The sequence below is a fragment of the Tremella mesenterica genome (genome assembly GCF_000271645.1).
Source record: "Tremella mesenterica DSM 1558 unplaced genomic scaffold TREMEscaffold_12, whole genome shotgun sequence".
In the NCBI taxonomy this organism is placed as follows: domain Eukaryota; kingdom Fungi; phylum Basidiomycota; class Tremellomycetes; order Tremellales; family Tremellaceae; genus Tremella; species Tremella mesenterica.
The window spans coordinates 157,980-175,939 of NW_006711236.1; the positions used below are offsets into that span (position 1 = coordinate 157,980).

Sequence of the window (17,960 nt, forward strand, 5' to 3'; positions counted from 1 at the left end):
AGCTTCATTGTGAGCTGCCTGTGCCTGTGCTGCGACGACGGCAGCTTTCTTTCCTAGTAAAAGTCAGCCCGGAGCTCACAGAATTCAGTGTAGATGACATACCGTCTGCCACTTCTTTCGCAGTAGGAAATTCCCTTGCTAAACCCAGCGCTGATCTTGATTCGTCCGACGACAGGGTTCTCCAGGCAGCCCGAGCACTGCCACCAATGCCATGCCCGGTGCCCATTGCCATGCTAGACATGCTGCCTAAAGCCCGTCCTCTGATCGGGGCGGGTTGATGTAGGGTTGACGTTATTGTAGACTGAGAAGGATCTGAAGGGGGTGGTATGGCTTTTTTGGCCCACGGGGAGCTTCCCGCCGAGCCGCCAGCCGAGCTAGTGTTATTCGGTGAAACGCCAGATTTGGATGGAGGAACAGTGGTGAGCTTTGTTGATAAAAGTTTCGACGGAGCTGTGATAGGGATAGGAGAAGCGGCTTTGACGCCAGAAGTGCCAGGACCCGGAGCAGGGCTCGCAGTCTTACTGAGAAACCTCTTATTGACATTGATGGAGCTGAACTTCTTGGCGGCAATGGCAGAGGCGGGAAGGGGAGGAGTAGAGTCTCTAGAAGCGGGTGTCGTGGGGCGAATGACAGGGATTGATATGGCTGGAGAATGGAGAGGATCGACATGTTCAATTTCAGAACTGTGACCGTCAGGTTCGGAGGTACTGCCGGATATCGATGCAGGTACCGCCAACCCCGTCTCGTGGGTGACACTCTGATCGGGTGTGAGCCCAGCTCCGCTTGAATCACCGACGTTGATGACGATGGCGACGGGAGAGACTGCATACTGCATGTTCGCCCGTGTGAGATCTGGCAGGGCAGTTGTGTCGGCCTCTTCGACCGCTCCTGCCGCAAGCGAATCGGTACGCTCTTGAGGTGACTTATTCTCTTCCCCGACCAAATCGTCCACCTCATCTTCGCTATTCGCCACTTCCACCGAATTCAATACTTGATTGGCGTGCTCTATAGACTCTTTCAGCTCTGTGTCCTCATTCAAGCGCTCCAAACGCTCAATGACAGCGTCTTGCTCTGCTATCTTGCGGATCTCGGGCTCTTTGGGGATGGTTTCGGCTAGTAGCTTGACATCTTCGTTCTTCACGGCTGGCTGGTCGGTTGAATGGTCGATAACATGATTTTGAATTGGCGAACTTGTCATTTTGCGGTCCTGCAGGTCAGCACGGGATGCAAAGGTTATGCGCGGATAAGGGAAGATGAGTTGTACTCACATCGGGACGACAAGATGATGAATTCTGGTGGATACGATTGGTTCCTCGGGAGTGTATCCGGGTATGGGAGGAGTCAGTTGCTAAGTATCTGAGGTCAAACCAAAGAGGAAGACGTGTAGCAGCGAGCGTCAAAGGAGCCGAGTGAGTGTGGCTGAGGGGAGGCGAGGGAGGCAAAGATGGGTAGAGAAAGACGCGAGCTCGTAGGGGCGAGACAGAGGGGATATGAGGTAGAGGGCACGAGTATGCTGCGAGATAAGCTGCAAAGCTATCAAGGGAAGAGTAGTGTTTGATTTTGGTCTCGATAGTAGTATTATGAGCAGAGTGACTAGTCAAGTAGCAAGTTGGTACGAGTGTGCTGGTCCTCTCCGCAGAACAGACTTGTGACCAGGTTGCCTCGCACGGGTGGCGACAATAACGCCGATAACTCCGTCTGACCGTTTAGTATGTGGCATCGGTCTCCTCTACAAATCCCCCTACTTTGACTTGCCCCCTCCCCACCACCACCACCACCACCACCACCACCACCCACCATGACCTTGAGAGCGGTATTGGTATCCCTGCGTACTCCCCTCAGATCGGCCAGACATCATCCTCTCTCACAATTGCTCTCCACTCGAACCCTCCGATCTTCAGCCACATCCAGAGCCCGTGAGTTGTTCCTGCTTCTCGGAATATGTATCCCCGGCTGATAACCCTCAGCTGAGCCTTCCACAGCTCCTTTCCCCGAACCCACTGGTATCAACCCAGCAGAAAAGACTGCATCTCTATCTTCTCCTCTTCATCGCTATGGTCAATACCTCCTCACATGTCTTCCCAAATACATACAGCAGTTCTCCGTCTGGAAAGACGAGCTCACAATTTACATCCCACCATCGGGTGTCATCCCCGTGCTCACTTTTCTGAGGGATCATCAGCAATGTCAGTATAAGCAGGTCATGGACATCACCGCTGTCGACTATCCCACCAGATCTATGCGATTTGAAGTGAGTCTAGGCGGTATCGCATTCCCCCTGTTCCATTTACGTTCAGGCACTTGGAACGAATCGTCCGTTCCGCAGGTGAAAGAATTCTCGCTCATCTTTCAGGTGGTATACAATCTCCTCTCCATCGAACATCAATCCAGGATTCGAGTTAAAACCTATGCCGACGAAGTCACCCCTGTACCATCCGCTGTGGGTATCTACAGCGGTGCCAACTGGTACGAACGAGAGGTCTGGGACATGTATGGAGTCTTCTTCAGTGGTCATCCAGATCTGTGAGTCTGCCCTGATTCTACGAAAGAACCTAGCTAAAAACTACAGCCGACGTATCCTCACAGATTATGGTCAGTCTGGCCCATTCAGTCTTATGACTACCGATCTGTCGCTGATGGCTCGCAGGTTTCGAGGGACATCCTCTACGGAAAGACTTTCCATTGACTGTGAGTAGTAGCAAGTTAACCGGAATATGCAGTCTGATGATTAGGGATACTCTGAAGTACGCTACGATGAGGAGAAAAAGAGAGTTATATACGAACCTTTGCAGCTCACACAGGCGTTCAGGTGAGTCTGGAATACCGTCTTCGTCATCGAACAACTAGAGACTTACGGTGCAGAAACTTCGCCGACGCCGCCTCTCCTTGGGAGCAAGTCGGCTCAGGCGACCCCAATGTTCGCCCAGAGGTACGTACTTTGAAATATCAAATGTGCCCCGGCTGATCTGAGTAGAATTTCAAAATCCCACCTCCACCCCCACCCAAGGAAGAGAGCAAGGAGCAGAAGAAATAGATCATACCATACATCTGGCATGGAACCATTGTCTGCGAACCAAGCATACGCCAAGAGACAATTGATGTGGAGCGCGGGGATAGATCAAGCCGAGACTCGTCTGAGATCCAGTGTCCTTTCTTGCCTGACCCGAATGTCCTACGTCAAACTCGCCATTGTGTACGATCCTTTGACCCTCCGAGCGGGGTCGGCGTTTCGTTTGGCTGCATCGGCCGAATTCTGGATGATTGATGGAGAGGCAAAGGCCTGAGAGAATGATTGAGCGAGCGCCTTCTTCTCTACACCCCTATCACCATTCACGACTTTCACGACCCTTCGAACCATCTAAAGCCCGACCTCCCTAAATTCATCTTCTGATCATCGATCTCTCCACCACTTTACCTTCAAACACCTCTGTCCCTTACTCATAAGTCCACCGGGACAACCCTCTGACGACACACCTCACTCATTGCACTAAAAACTACTAATCACTGACCTCGAAAACACAACTTTGGATCATCACCATGTTCCTCACCTCTCGATTATTGCTCACTCCCTTCCTCGCTCTCCTTCCTCCTCTCATATCGGCACAACCTGTCCTTCAAACACCCATTCCATCTCGTCCAGCACCTATTAACGTCCCACCCACGCCACTCCCTGTCCCCACTGCAGCTGACCGGATCAAAGAACGTTGTGACACCTGCAGCGGTGGCGAAGAGACATTGACCGCTCAAACCATCACCACCACCATCGTCACTTCAATCCCATGCACCGTCTATGTGACCGACTCCACCACAATCACATCATACTCGACTCAGACCGTCAGTATGACAGAAACAGTGACCCAAGAAGGTACCGTCTATGTGGTCCACTACCAACCCACGCCTCTGATCATGAGTACGACATACGAAACCGTCATCCCCATCACTGAGACTTTGACCTCCATGTGGGTGACCTCAACCGGTATCGCGTACGATTCGACCTATACTGGAACCATGACGACCGTCGGTGGAGGTAGCGGATCTTGCAACACATGTGGTTCCACCAACAACTCTGGTTCTGGTTGGAGTGGAAACGGGAACGGGAACGGAAGTGGTGATCAGGGTTCTGGGAACGCTTGGACTCATCTCAGCGATGGAGAGACCGTTCCAGCCACGGCTACTGGTGGCGTGGATGTTGTTGGTCAAGCGAACAACAACGCTGCTGGATGGGCTACGGGGACGAATGTGATCGCTGCGACCGGAGGTACGAAAGCGACATGGCAGAACGCTGGGGACAGAAGACAAGCCAAGTGGGGTGTGTGGATGTTGGCAGGTTTGACGATGGGAGTGGTACTGATGTTTGAATTGAGAGGAATGATCTAGGGTAGAGCATGTTGGCTACCGTCACTGGCTGAAAACACGGGAGCCCAGAGTGGATTGACAGCTGTACAAGGACATGCAGTAGAGTACGAGTACTCGTACTCGCACTCTACTCTAGTAACTTAGTAACGCTGAGTGGTACATGGACGGTCACGTGACTGTAACAAGGACGCTGCCGTCACTCTCCTTTCTCCTTTCGTCTCTCTATACATCTACATATCCCGTCAACTCATTATTATTGCCGTGCACTGCATACGCTATCACTCATACCATCTGGCCTCAATGGATCAATAGCATACATATCTGCCGATTCTGCTGGCCGTCGGAGGAGGATAATATATGAGGATGAGGTACAACAGCATCATGTGGTACAGACCGGTCCTGCTCCTCTGGCTGGTATCTCTGGCTTCAGCTCAGCAACGACCCCTTTCCTTTCCTGACAACCCCCTCACTCCTGTTTTAACTCTTCACTCATCTTCCTCTTCACCTCCAGCTGGCACGATCACACAAGGTGAGTCACTCGTCACTTCGAATCATCTTAGCTGATGACCTAGCCGCACCTCCCACCACCCTATCCGTCACCATCGTCTCAGCTCTCTCTCAATCCGACCAACACACCACCTTCCTTCGATTACTACAACGGGCAAAATGTATACCCATGCTGGCTCATATGGCCAATGCGACCATCTTCGCACCTACCAACAAGGCTTGGGATGAATGGGCGAAGGCTCATCGGCCTGATACGTCAGATACGAGGGCATTCGGCTGGTTGGGTCACGAAGGGCTGGATGAGTGGAACAAAGATGAGACCGCTATCTCTGAAAATCATAATATCCTATCTAGTCAGCTCCATGAAGAGGAGATCCCGGAAGATGCGCCTGGAGGATTCTGGGATATCAGGGGGGAGGTCGCCATGGATAATCATAACTGGGCATTGAGACAACACCTCCTTTACCATCTTCTCAACTACACCTTACCCCCTTCCCACCTCTTAGCCAATGAATCCACCTCCCACAATATAACCACTGAAACCACCCTTCTTTACCCCATGTTATCACAACCACCTTTGCCACCCGTCCCTGAGCCTGGTCCTCCCTGGCTGCCTCGCGGAGGAGAAGGTTTGTTAGCGGGACATGGACAGAGACTTCGTGTGGCAAAAGCTAAATCTGAGGCAGGAGGACAACGAGGGAGAGTGGGAGTTGATTGGAACGGAAGTGGAGGTGTGGAAGTGTGGGACGGAAGTGGGTGGAAAGAGGACAACAACACCGAGGTCGAGGATCGGAGTGATCGACCTCACGAGGGGATTCGATGGGTTCAAAATGGTGTGGTCATCGGTGTTGAAGGAGTGTTGGACATGCCCGCGTCTATCGGTCAGTTCTCATAGTACAGGCGAGGAGAGGTAGAGAAGCTGATTTCAAGATGAGATCATTCGAACTCGACCTGAATTATCGTACCTATCTCGACTGCTTCCACCCGATCTTCCTGCCCCTCTACCTGACTCTTTGCACAACACACCTCACTTGACTGTTTTCGCACCCAGTAACGATGCTTTCAGCTCTACATTGGATAACCTCGAGAAGGGATATCTGGAGTCCGATTTCGGAGCAGAGGGCGTTGGACGGGTGGTGGCTGGTGGTGTGATACTGGAAGTCAAGAATGGTGTCGGCTGGGCAGACACATGGGATGAAAAGCCTCGGCAGGGTGAGCAACATGACCAGCTCTCATTATGAGGTGTGGACTGATAGAATTAGTCCAGGCCATCTCCGGGCAAAACATTTCAATCGCTTCTGCCTCGAATGGCAGTCTTATCGTCAATGGCTCGACAACCTCCACCACAGACGCTGTGGATATATTTGCATCAAATGGTAAGTCGCTATCTACAAGACGTCCATATCTGATTAGCAGGTGTTGTACATATCGTTCCAACACTTTTACTGCCCGACAATTTCACTCTTCTCAATTCCGCTGAGAAGATGCTAGTATCACTTAATGCCACACGTTTTGTCGGACTGTTAAGATCGGCGAACCTTTCTTCGACCTACGTCGGTGAACCTGGCAAAGAAGGCAACGACCAAGCATGGACATTTCTCGCCCCCACAGATGAAGTCTTGGAGTCTCTGGATAAATGGGGAAGCATCGCTCAACTCACACGTCTACAGTCGGCCAGTTGTGGCGAGCCCGTTGAAACAGACGACGTGCTTGAGCTTGACGAATGGAATGGAGGGACCCCTAAAATCACAGCATGCGACCCTTTGCATGATGCTAGTCCTCTGGCTCAGCTGTTGCAATATCATATCCTACCTGGTCGCTTGCTTCCAAAAGATGTGGAGGATGGAATGTTGCTGGCCACTGAGCTGCGTACCACGGCTTTGTCCGGAGGGCGACAAAGGTTAAGGGTAGATGTTTCCGAGACCCTTGGAGAGATCGGAGGCAAGTGGAAAGAAGTAGAGGGAGAAATACGCTTCGGAGGAGCCACAGTAGTGGGGAAGCCTGGTGAGTCTCCGTACACCTACTCTGCACCCGGTTCTTGACCTTGTTCCGGGCTCAGCGCAACGCTTGCTGTGGCGAGGACTGAGGTCGAGAGCTGATCTCAGTCAAATCCGGCAAAAGCATCATCTACCTCATTTCCAAACTTCTTGCTCCGCCTGATGACGTTCTTCAGACCGCTGTCTCAAACTTGCAACTATCCACCTTTGTCGCCGCCGTCTACGCTGCCGATTTGGACAAATACGTCAAACATACTCCGGCCGCGACACTCTTCATCCCTCGCAATCGCGCTTTTGGCGCACTCGGTCTAGCGATGAAGTACCTCCTTCTATCCGAGGGGAAAGATGAACTACGGAAATTGGTTAAATATCATATGATCCAACAAATCATCTACACGCCTGATCTTGAACTTGGCCGTCAAGTATACCCCACACTCGAAGGAGGAGAGATCATCTTACGTCGGACTAGCAAGTCGAGTTCCGAGACTCCTGAACATGACGACAACGAGAATAATCGGATTTACAATATGACTTTATATCTCCAATCACCCACGAAATGGCAAGATCACGATTCTGGCAAAGATCTTCCGGCGAATGGAGAGCTTCGACCGGCCAGAATTGTCGGTATCGATGCTCTCACGCAGACCGGAGTGATACATACCATCGACGAAGTGGTGATGCCAGCGGATATCGACATAAACATTGGGAAACTCGTCAGGGGCAGCAAACAAACCACTATGGCTGAATTGCTGGTGAAAAGTGGCATGGGTTGGATTCTTCAAGGACGTGAACCGACTGATAAAGAAGTTGTTTCCGCAGGTTTAGAAGGGATTGTCAGTCCGGCGCCCCTTGAAGACTCTCCGGACGATGAATCGGCCGAAAAATATTCCCTAGCAATGCCAGCGTACACACTGCTATGTCCTACAGATAAAGCGTTCTCGAGGCTCAACATGACTTATTATCTTCAAAATCCCGATCAGCTACGTAAACTTCTCAAACTTCATATCATCCCAACCCAGCGTCAGACCATGTTAGGTCGGGCGGACAGACCAAAGTCAGTGGAAGGACAACCTAGGGATGGCAGACCGTTGGCCTTGGACGATGATGCGGTGTATGCTACATTATTAACACGGGAAAGCAAGTACGGAGAAGTAGCTTTCCGCGCTACGGGGGATAACAGTTTTCTGGTGGGTATAAGAAACGCACGTAGCTCGAACGGTGTGAGTGGGGAAGCGGCGAGGATAGGTCAGAGTGGAAGGGCAAGTGTGAGATGGAGAAAACAGTATGGAAAGGAGATCAATGTGAGGGCGGAGTTTATACGAGAAAAGAATGATGATGAGGAGGAGGATGGACAAGAGAGAGATAGGTTGTGGGAAGGAGGAATGACCTTAGGTGGAGGGGTCGTGATGCTTGATGGGGTTTTGTTACCTTATGAACCTAGCTGGTTCTCTCGGTCAGTGCTTTTACACTTTGTCCTTTATCATAAGCCATCTTTCTTCGCGTATCCCATGGATGTTCCCATGTCACCTAGGGAGATACGACGTGATAAACACTCGTCTCGGTCTTTCTGATCAGTCGTGAGCAGGGCTTCGGTGTCAAATCAGGTTACGGGATGGTGAAGTGTCAATGTAAGCTGACTCGCAGTTGGGGATGGCTGGTGGTCACACTATCAGGTATCGGTGTGTTGCTCATCATCACTGCTACCAGCGTGGGATGGTGGTGGTTCACTAGGGGTAAACACGAATATGCTCCGTTGGAGGGAGAAGAGGAAGAGTGAGTGATCAGGGGTGAAAGGTTGAGAGGAGAGACAATGTGATGTTGTATTTCCCGAGTATTATCTTCTGTGAAGAGGTATATTGCCCCCTTGACAGATGGTGTGAATGTCTCGAGTTGTACACTAGATAGATCTGCATTGATGTATCACTTGCATCCTTTCTTCTCAGCTGCTCGTCACGCATTTAACCACCTTGCTCTGATGCTGGTTCTGATAAATTTGATAGAGATAAGTACAAGCAGGCCCTCACGACTACGCTAAATTATGCCAAAGACCAAGCATAGATCCATAGTAAAAGGAACACTACAATGTGGAGCTCAACTTCATTTCCTCGCCAAAGCAGCCGTAGGACTAGTAGCAACATCCATCCCTGCCGCATCTTCCAACTTCCCACCATGGTAAGTATTCATCTCCTCCCTTTTCTTCAATTCGAATTTCTCCTGCGCCCCAGCTCTAGGTCCACCAAAAACCATATTAACATCTTCACCCTCTGTCCCAGATGCAGTACCCGTATGATACTGATACGCACCTGATTGAGGTGGAGATTCTAGTAGAGAAAATGAATCGTCGTACGTTACCATAACGCCTGATCCTTGTTGATCGTGTGATACGATGGAAGGACCAGAGATAGTATCGAAAGAACCGCCTTCATCCTCTAAATCTGAATCTTCATCCGTATAAATACCATCGGCCATCATGACCGATCCTGCTGTGGTATCACCTGCCAACGATTTCCTATATTTCATCCTCCCTTCTGACAACCTCGACTTGTCTGTTGGTTGATTTGATGTTGTTGTGGTGCTAGGAAAGAGTTGTCGACCTTGAGAATTAGGAGGTACGACTGAATATCTTCTCAAACCTTCTGGAGTTGACATACGCGGTGAAGGCTTATAAACTTCGTTAATCTCCTCCATTAGATCATTCAACATCATCATCGCGTTTTCTTTATCTTGATTATTTTGAGCACTAGGTTTTCTAGGTGTTTGACTGATCTTAACGGCAGCTTGTACACGTGGTGGTAAACCTCCAAATGTCATAGTGACAGGAGGTGACATGTTAAATTTCAAATCATCATCCGTTTCTTCTTCCCAATCGAATTGTCCGATCTTATCTTTTTCTTTCTTTCCCATTTCCGTCTTTGATGAATGTTTCTTGATTTTCCCAGCCGTAAGTGGTGTTGAACGTAAATCTGCAATTCCATCCCATTTTTGACCAAATGGATTCGTCCTTATTCTCTCAGCTTTGGGTGTGGGTGTATCTTCAGTTGAAGATTGTTCAGGAGAAGGTTGATCAGGTTTTTCAAGTGTAGGAAGTGAATATCCAGAAGGTAAAGAAGGAGTTGTCATTTCATCACTTCTATCTTCTGAAAGTCTTAAATCATCACGTAACCTTCTATCGATGGAATCGAAAGGTGATTCGATAGAAGCTTCCCAACTGGTCGAAGGACCTTGTCTGTGAACGTTTTTACCGTTCGCCATTGGAGTTGAAGTTACGAGTCCATTTTGAAACATGAAAGAACCATCTATCGTATTGTCGGCATATGAATCTTCAGGTAGGGATTGATCGTGTGAGGTGTAAGAGGCTTGATGAGAATGATTGGAAGGAGATAATGTTGATAAGTCGGAAGAAGGTGTAGCACGGACTGCAGCTGCAGCTTCGAAGAATGAACGCCAGAACTGTGGGTCAGCTTAGAGACCATTCTGAACATATATCACTGGCTCCTGCATTTTCCCCACTTCTCTTCTGTGTGGAATGACTCATTCCTCGGTCTCGGTTCATTTTCGAAACCAACAACCTTTCACATTCCACCGTCGGGATTCTTTATTCAAGAACACACAAGGTGAACCGTGTATGAATGAAATGGGTAGAGAGAAACAAGACAACCCACCTTGGCAGCATCTCGAGTAGGTTCTCCAGCAATGGCAAACCGTTTGATCTCTGGCAAAACCCTCGTCGTCACGATCTGATGAAACCGAGCGAAATTGGCATCGATCTCTTGGAGGAGTAGCGTGTTGAGTTGATCGATCTGTTCTATCTGTTGAGAGATGGGAGAGTTGGGAGATATGCCTGGGATGAGATAGAAGGGTGGGTGAAGCAAGGGATTATGAGGTTGATTCAATTGGGACATTACAGTATGTTGCAAGGAAAGTCGATGGATGTCGAAAGTCGCGTCGGACGCGTGGGAGGGGAAATGGAGGAAGGAGCATGACGTGGTCTTTCAAAGTCAGAAGGGATATTGTGATACTCACGTGGGCTGACGTCACGTGCCACTCCGTTCAAAGCTCAAAGTGTTGCAGTAAATGTCTCTATAACTTACCGTACATCGCCAATACAACATCATGTTAGCAGGTCCCAGCTCGGCGGCAGACATGGCCGTATGTTCAGAACTGGCAGGTCTGGTATCAGGTCCTCAGGTGAGTGCAGTCCCTCCTCTCAATCCATAATTGACTGACGTCCAAGAGCAAAGAGGTGGTTCAGAGATATCGTCACATTGTTCGTCGAGGGGCCACATCACAACGTATGAAACGACGCCAGGTAGTTACAACCTTCATAATCAGTACATTTGAGCTGACTCGATCAGATGACCTCTCCCCAATGCACCGCCTGCTCTTCACCCCTTTCCCGACCTTGGGCTTGTCTCACATGCTCGTTTGTCGGCTGCATGGGCGCTTATTCCCTCTCTCCCCGACAATGCTTTGAGGATCATTTCGCCGAATCTGATGATTGTCTGTTTGGTAGGTCCCATCCTTCTCTTCCTATAAGCCACCTTATCAGATCTATCCCATTGCCACCAAGAATTCAACATATCTGTGATGAGACTGACATTCAGCGGTGGATTCTGTGACCGGAGCTGTGTTATGTAGCATATGTGACGACACACATTACCTCGAGTCCCTCTCTGCGATATATGACGAAACCCTACTACGTCTAGAGGAAGATAATGATCTGTCTCAACAGACTGCCGGTTTGCCCTCTGGCAAAGGAAGGAAAAGAGCTCATTATCACCCCTGGGTCGAGTCTTCCCAGTCCGACTCAACTCGGATGCCCTGTCGAGGTGAGTCCACAACCGTCTCTCGTCTCCCACCTCCAGCCTCCATTAAAGTCTCCTATCTCGGGTAGTCAGACGTCAAAATGACGAAGCTGATATTCAGGCCTTCGACCTTTGCTCAACCTCTCTCAGACATGTTTCCTTTCCGCCATCCTGCAAGCTCTCATCCACAACCCCTTGCTCAAAGCATACTTCATGAGCGATAAACACAATCGGTGGGTATGCCCGGATTCTCGCGGTTTAGGGATGGGTCGCCCTTACTTGGGTGCTGAAGTAGAATCTGGTAGCGTGGGACAGGACAGGGAAAGGGGTTGTATGTGCTGCGAGCTGGATCGGGCTTTCGAAGAGGTAAGCGGTCACATTCCGATGTGCAACTCCTCCACTCGGCTTTCTTTACACGTATGGGATCATGCCTTACGCAAAGTTTCACGCGGACGATAAGAGTCCCTATGGACCAGTGACAATGTTGTATGCTATGTGGCATGCTTCTGCGGAATTAGAAGGATACGGACAACAAGGTTGGTCTATCTCCCATTCCTCGATATATTGCTGACCCCAAGACGCCCATTCTTTCTTCCTGGCTGCTTTAGACCAGATTCACGCTCACGCACGGGGACAATCAACTTCATGCACTTGCATAGCCCGTGAGTGATCAGGTCTTGCATTTCACCCAAGTACCATATCACTCTGCTGGATCATCGATGAAGTATTGCTAATTGCTAAACCTCAGATCAAACATTTGCTGGATCCTTACTTTCCTCAGTCACCTGCTCATCATGTCACACAACATCCACCACTGTTGATCCTATCCTAGACATCCAACTTGACTTTCCCCCTTCGTCTCTCACAAATCCCGAACCTCTTACACTCCCAGGCATGTTACGTCGGTTTTGCGCCGAAGAGAAGGTAGGGGATCATGGTGGAAAAGGATATGATTGTTCTTCCTGTGGGGGAGGAAGTGGTGTGGTACGTCTCTCGCTGTATGTGTGACAGTTCTTGACCTCATCAGGCGGCTACACGCAAGCTCTTGATAAAAAGGCTACCTCCCGTCTTGGCCTTTCAACTGAAGGTGAGTTGTGCAATTCTGTCTCTCCGTCCTATGCTATAATGCTATAATGCTGGCAAGAATGTAACCCGCCTCAAGCTTTTGGAAATTACAATACGCACCGACAGAGCTCTTTCTCAAGCAATGACTTCATCCTGACGCGCAGCGCTTCGGACATCATAATTCCACCTCCACCAAAGTCGAAGTCCCCGTCCGATTCCCCTCCACGATCAACATGGCTCCATATGTAGAGCACGGATCGTCGATCCCTTCGTCTCAAGACGCACAAAAAGAACAAAGATTGCCTGATTCAGTGTATTTATACGACCTTTTCGCCGTGGTGACGCACGAGGGTAAGTTGGACAACGGACATTATTGGGCAGACGTTTTGAGTGGGGATGAATGGTGGCATTGTGATGATGACAAGGGTGGGGGTGCTTTCCTCTCTTCTCCTTATTCATTCCTTCATGCATCCATCTCGTTCCTTCTCTTGCTCATGATCAAATGTCTCATTCCTGTCGTACGGACGAGAAAAAGTGACGTTCATTCAAGTCAGAAGGGTAGACGTCGAACTGACCGTTCAGTAACGCCCACCACTCTCTCAGCTGTTCAAGGGCAAAAAGCGTATTTGTTATTCTACGCAAAACGTACTCTCGCATATGCCGATCCCATCGCCCGGCTTCTCAATCCCATCCCTGCAGGAGCAGCAGCCAACAAGATGATGCCTGATGGGATCGGGAACAAGGGCGTGGTGGGGGACAAGGGCGTCACCAAACGACCGGACGGATCAAAAGGTTTAAAGGGCAAAGGTCTCAAAGGCAAGAGCGTGGGGGACAAGCATGCCGAGGACTTACTGCGGAGCGGGAAGAGCGGACATCCGATACGAGGTATGGAGATTTGAATCAGGTAGGAGTGTGTGTGTGGTGTCGATCTTTGTCAGATGTACAAGGCGTCAGCCATTTATCGTCGAGTGGTTGCCAATTTCAAGCGACCTTGAATGTAGCATCTATCGAGGGGTGAGATACGAGATGTATACCTTCATGACCTATGCTCGCTAAGTCAACGCATGGAGCAAGTGAAATATCAGTGCGGCCTTTTCGACAGATTGCATTCTTGCGCAGGCTTTTTGGCATATGGTGAGAAGATTAGAACGACTCAGCACATGTCTGCTCTTTTGACAATTGGCAGCAGTGAGAAAAGCACATCCATGCTGACACACTACGACCCCAGGTCTCATCCCTATTTGAGAGGTACGAACCGCGCATCTCTCATTTGACCACCGTAACTGTGACCGACAGGCTTGTAGGTGATGCTAAGCAGTCAGCGGATTTCGACAAAGAAGTCGTATGAGATACTTACGAGAACTCGCCGAGGTAGTGACCAGTCATTTCAGGTTTGATCTCGACCGTGGTGAAGGATTTACCGTTCTGCTATATGAGCATATTGTCTTCTTCCGCAATCGCGCCAGTATACATCTATTGATGACGCTAAGGACATTTGAGGCACACGGTATGGATGTGTTCGTGTAGTAATCACTATGATAGTACGTGTTACCGACGAAAAGGAACTATGTAGGACCAGCTGACGGACGATTATGATCCATCATGTTTTCGGGTTTGGTGAATAACAAGTACAGAACCAGATTTTAAGATGAATGGAACGGAGTAGACACTCACGTAAACACCAACAACACTTCCGATCATCTCCGGAACAATGATCATATCACGCAAATGAGTCTTGACCGTAGCCGGTTTCTCATTAGGCAAAGCCTCTTTCTTCGCCTTGCGCAATTTCTTGATCAAACCCAACGGACGACGTTTAAGACCGCGTGAGAATCTACGACGAGCGCGAGCGTGAACGAGCTATCAAGTCAGCCCTTATGATCGAAGAGCGAAATGCGATACGCCTGAGAACCTATGATCGAAGGACTAGAGACAGAGGGGAAAGTAATGGGAGGGGGAGACATTTCAACGAAACTCACATCGATCAGAGCTTCATTGTCGAGGTCGAGAAGTTTATCGAGTGTAACACCTCTGTAAGAGTATACCTTGAAAGTTCGAGGTTTCTTGACTGCAACCTCTTCGGTACTGGCCTATAAGATCAGCGAAACGTATGCTTTGATAAGGTTGATCGAATTCATATATCATTCCCATAGTTACTTCGTACACTAAAACACTGTCGCTTCCATATTCTGCAATAGAGTAGCATGAGATATAGCGACGTTGAACAAACTGAGAGCGCTTGTCTGTAGATGATGAAAATTCACAAAGAAGGGGACAGACATCCACCAGATGGAACAGTCCACTACCGGCTACCTCAAGTGACCCGATGCACTGCTTCTCTTTCCTATTCTTGCTCAGACCATGATCAGAGGCGATGAGAGAAGAGATGTGAGACACTTCACTCACCATATTGTATCCTTTGCTACGTAAACCTTGGATGACAAGTAGAGAGATAGAAGAGCTCGTTGGCAGGTTGAGGTAGGAGTGAGAGTGCGGGTCATCAAAGGTGCCACTTTCTTCCGCGGAATTTCGTCCCAATCGGCGTTTCATGATATTTCCCTTCTTAGTTTCTCACCTTTTCTCCCGAACTCTCAGCCCTAAGAAAGCGACGCGAGATCGTTGTGTTTTCCTCATCCTCGATGTACAGAAACGCTGTACTCTGTTCCATCCAGATCGGACTGAACAGAAACGGAGCGAGGAGAGAAGGACGGTCTCACAGGTATATTCTACGAATCGGGATCAGGTGTTCAGAGCCAGGTCTCGGGATTGCGAGATCAACAATGACAAGATGCTACAACAATGCATTGTTTCCCTATGCTATGCCACACTTCGAATCTAGTCTAATGTCAATGCGCTGACGGTCAGCAATCAGCAAACATCCTTCAGGACCTTTCTGACAGAATCTATGCCCTTCCAAGCTAAATGAAGATCCAAGGTTTACGTCGACACCATCCGCAGGTACTCAGGTTCAAAGTGGTGCAAGTTGAAATGTGGCAAAACGACGAAAACGCACCTTCGCTCGCTCCTCCCCGTCGCGGGATAATACATGCTCCACTCAAATTCCCCCCCTTCACCACCACCACCCACAAATCGGCCAGGATTAAACACGTGGCAACCTTCGTAGGTGAGCTCATACCGTTCATATTTGTCCGCCAGAACCAAAGCCGAAGGCATGGGATATAGTCGTAGAGCGTGATCAAACTCCCATAATGTTGGTCGGACAGACAGGGGAAGAGGAGATAGATGGGTTTGATCGAGAATAGTCTGCACCAACTGTTCTCATCAGCTTCCCTCGCGAACTCCAGATGAATAGATCTGACATATCGTTTCATATCGGCGCCTTTGACATCTTTGACCCCCACCAAATTTCTGACCATCCGACCCATTAGATCCTCTCGACAGATGACGAGTTCCATTCCAAAGTATCGGATCCGACACGGATTCGAGACGAAGTGTACATTTGGCAGGCGTTGTTTGAGTCGTGCTGATAGGAGAGAAGGGAGAGCAGGTCGAGGGAGAGTGCTGGAGGACCAAGGATCTAGGGGTCCGGGTACGAATATGAAATGAGATGATTGGAGGAGAGGGAAAGAAACCAAGAGATCTGTGAGTGCATTGAACCCATCTGCAAGTCAGTCAGAGAACAAGTTGCTGGTCAGTATGTGCTCCATAATTTCGCACGGCAGAGAAATGATTGAAATAACTCGAGAGGTACCCACTGCTATACCTCTTCAATCCCTCCTCCGTTTCCCATCCCTTTTGACTAAAGTTTCCGCAAAGTACAAAAGCCATTGGCCTGAACTCCACGGATTCGGCATAACCTTCGAACATTTTCCTTAAAGCCGGAAGACATCGAGGGTGATCGAGCCAGACATCTGACAGAACGACGAATGAAACTTGTGTGTTGACCGCCACCGTGGGTAGAAACTTCTGCTACTCTAGTTAGCAACAGCAGGCAAAAAGTCTGGACTGACCTCTTCTTTCAAAGAAATAGCTCCTCCGCCAATGAAGTCGACATGGCCATGTAGGCTTCTGCGGCATTAGATCTTGTTCACGCTCTCACACTGGCAGTCTTGAGCTGACCTAGCTACTTCTCTTTTCTCACTTGGAGGATGGCCCATGGCCAGTACACGGATAGTTTCGTCAATGGTGTATTCACCCTCGATGAGCACCATACATCCTTCGGTAAACATCCCCTCTCCTGGTACCTATATTCTCAGCTGACTCAACGATTACAAGGGAGAGCTTACAGCGTCATCCATATCCAATCTGACTCTGCCCTCTCCGTCTTCGAGACAGAGTCTGCCTTCTGGATCTCGGGAAAGCATCCCAAAGAGGAGAAAGAGCTGTCCGACTCTTCCCAGCAGGTTGCGAGTAGATGTGAGCTTTAAATAGTTGTCTCGATCATGACCCGCTATAGCTGGAGGAGTGAAGTTTTCATTTCTCAGGATGATCTGTCGGTCAGTACCTTGTCAACGAAAGCGACCTGACGAACCTCTTTGATTATGCCCCACCTTTCCCTGAGGAATGCAGCTCGACTTGAAGCTTGTCCAGCAAGGGAAGGTGTATGCTTGGATCTAGACTCAGTATATTTCATCACTAGAGTTGGTGTATGCCGAAAGATGGGAATGCAACTAGGAAGTGAGCATGACGAACGTGGTGAAACCCCCTCTGACAGCATCAAAGTGTACAGCAGGCATGTCGAAAGCGTCTACCACTGAAAAGTGCGTTTCAATGTTGACTTCCGATGGATCGAGCATGTCATCATTGTCATTGACCTGTACGTCAGTCGTCAATCGAAATTGAGTCGACATGGCTTACTCCCAGCTGAAGAATCTCGTATGCTTTCTTCAGCGCTGGGAGGGAAACAAGGGAAGACGATTCTAAGAAATCAGCTCGGTCCGCAGCTTACTCCAGGAGAGTCATGGTGAACTGACCTTCTCCCTTGAGATACTCTCGCGCCCAAAGTTCCAATCCAGTAGACCATTCTTCTTCCGGGACATCATTCTAGCTAGTCAGCATCAATCAGGCGACTGCAGGCGAGGACCCGATAAATTACCTCTTGCAAAACCTGCTCGATGTAATTAAGCGCCGCGGTAGGTAACGTCAATGAGTGCTTTGCGGAGAAGACCTGTTCAGATGAGTGTGAACTCCTTGCCGTCAGACATGATATCAGACTTACCTTGACCACTGCCGCCCTTAGTCTGTTGACCATTTCGAGAAACTGGAAAGC

At 49.3% G+C, this 17,960-nt stretch overlaps 6 protein-coding genes across 6 annotated transcripts; 3 read left to right on the plus strand and 3 right to left on the minus strand.

Moving 5' to 3' along the window:
- Window positions 1–1,798: 1,798 nt before the first annotated feature.
- On the plus strand, window positions 1,799–3,034 carry TREMEDRAFT_74607 (uncharacterized protein; the record flags this gene model as incomplete). The annotated part of the gene is made up of 8 exons (XM_007007147.1): window positions 1,799–1,916; window positions 1,968–2,251; window positions 2,354–2,523; window positions 2,570–2,592; window positions 2,648–2,688; window positions 2,733–2,809; window positions 2,863–2,929; window positions 2,975–3,034. The coding sequence occupies 8 exons, from the start codon at window positions 1,799–1,801 to the stop codon at window positions 3,032–3,034; spliced, it is 840 nt and encodes a 279-aa protein (XP_007007209.1).
- Window positions 3,035–4,939: 1,905 nt separating this feature from the next.
- TREMEDRAFT_34308 (uncharacterized protein) lies at window positions 4,940–8,637 on the plus strand (the record flags this gene model as incomplete). Its single annotated transcript, XM_007006933.1, has 8 exons — window positions 4,940–5,216; window positions 5,259–5,744; window positions 5,794–6,075; window positions 6,126–6,239; window positions 6,277–6,543; window positions 6,598–6,867; window positions 6,969–8,313; window positions 8,505–8,637. Coding segments are annotated over 8 exons (3,174 nt in total), but the record flags the coding sequence as incomplete, so codon positions are not given.
- Window positions 8,638–8,957: 320 nt separating this feature from the next.
- Window positions 8,958–10,762, minus strand: TREMEDRAFT_64761 (uncharacterized protein; the record flags this gene model as incomplete). The annotated part of the gene is made up of 2 exons (XM_007007007.1): window positions 8,958–10,310; window positions 10,523–10,762. 2 exons carry the CDS (start codon window positions 10,760–10,762, stop codon window positions 8,958–8,960), a joined length of 1,593 nt encoding a protein of 530 aa, XP_007007069.1.
- Window positions 10,763–11,088: 326 nt separating this feature from the next.
- Window positions 11,089–13,629, plus strand: TREMEDRAFT_34431 (uncharacterized protein; the record flags this gene model as incomplete). The annotated part of the gene is made up of 10 exons (XM_007006951.1): window positions 11,089–11,169; window positions 11,216–11,369; window positions 11,465–11,689; window positions 11,787–12,031; window positions 12,108–12,201; window positions 12,244–12,327; window positions 12,414–12,649; window positions 12,693–12,752; window positions 12,895–13,156; window positions 13,313–13,629. Coding segments are annotated over 10 exons (1,758 nt in total), but the record flags the coding sequence as incomplete, so codon positions are not given.
- A 338-nt stretch (window positions 13,630–13,967) lies between these two features.
- On the minus strand, window positions 13,968–14,817 carry TREMEDRAFT_34161 (uncharacterized protein; the record flags this gene model as incomplete). Its single annotated transcript, XM_007006915.1, has 4 exons — window positions 13,968–14,040; window positions 14,088–14,155; window positions 14,405–14,590; window positions 14,710–14,817. Coding segments are annotated over 4 exons (435 nt in total), but the record flags the coding sequence as incomplete, so codon positions are not given.
- Window positions 14,818–15,514: 697 nt separating this feature from the next.
- On the minus strand, window positions 15,515–17,942 carry TREMEDRAFT_45435 (uncharacterized protein; the record flags this gene model as incomplete). The annotated part of the gene is made up of 13 exons (XM_007006973.1): window positions 15,515–15,584; window positions 15,744–16,003; window positions 16,051–16,352; window positions 16,447–16,660; window positions 16,702–16,759; window positions 16,811–16,935; window positions 16,978–17,181; window positions 17,223–17,304; window positions 17,384–17,505; window positions 17,549–17,610; window positions 17,665–17,734; window positions 17,787–17,858; window positions 17,910–17,942. The coding sequence occupies 13 exons, from the start codon at window positions 17,940–17,942 to the stop codon at window positions 15,566–15,568; spliced, it is 1,623 nt and encodes a 540-aa protein (XP_007007035.1). The 3' UTR covers window positions 15,515–15,565.
- Window positions 17,943–17,960: the final 18 nt, after the last annotated feature.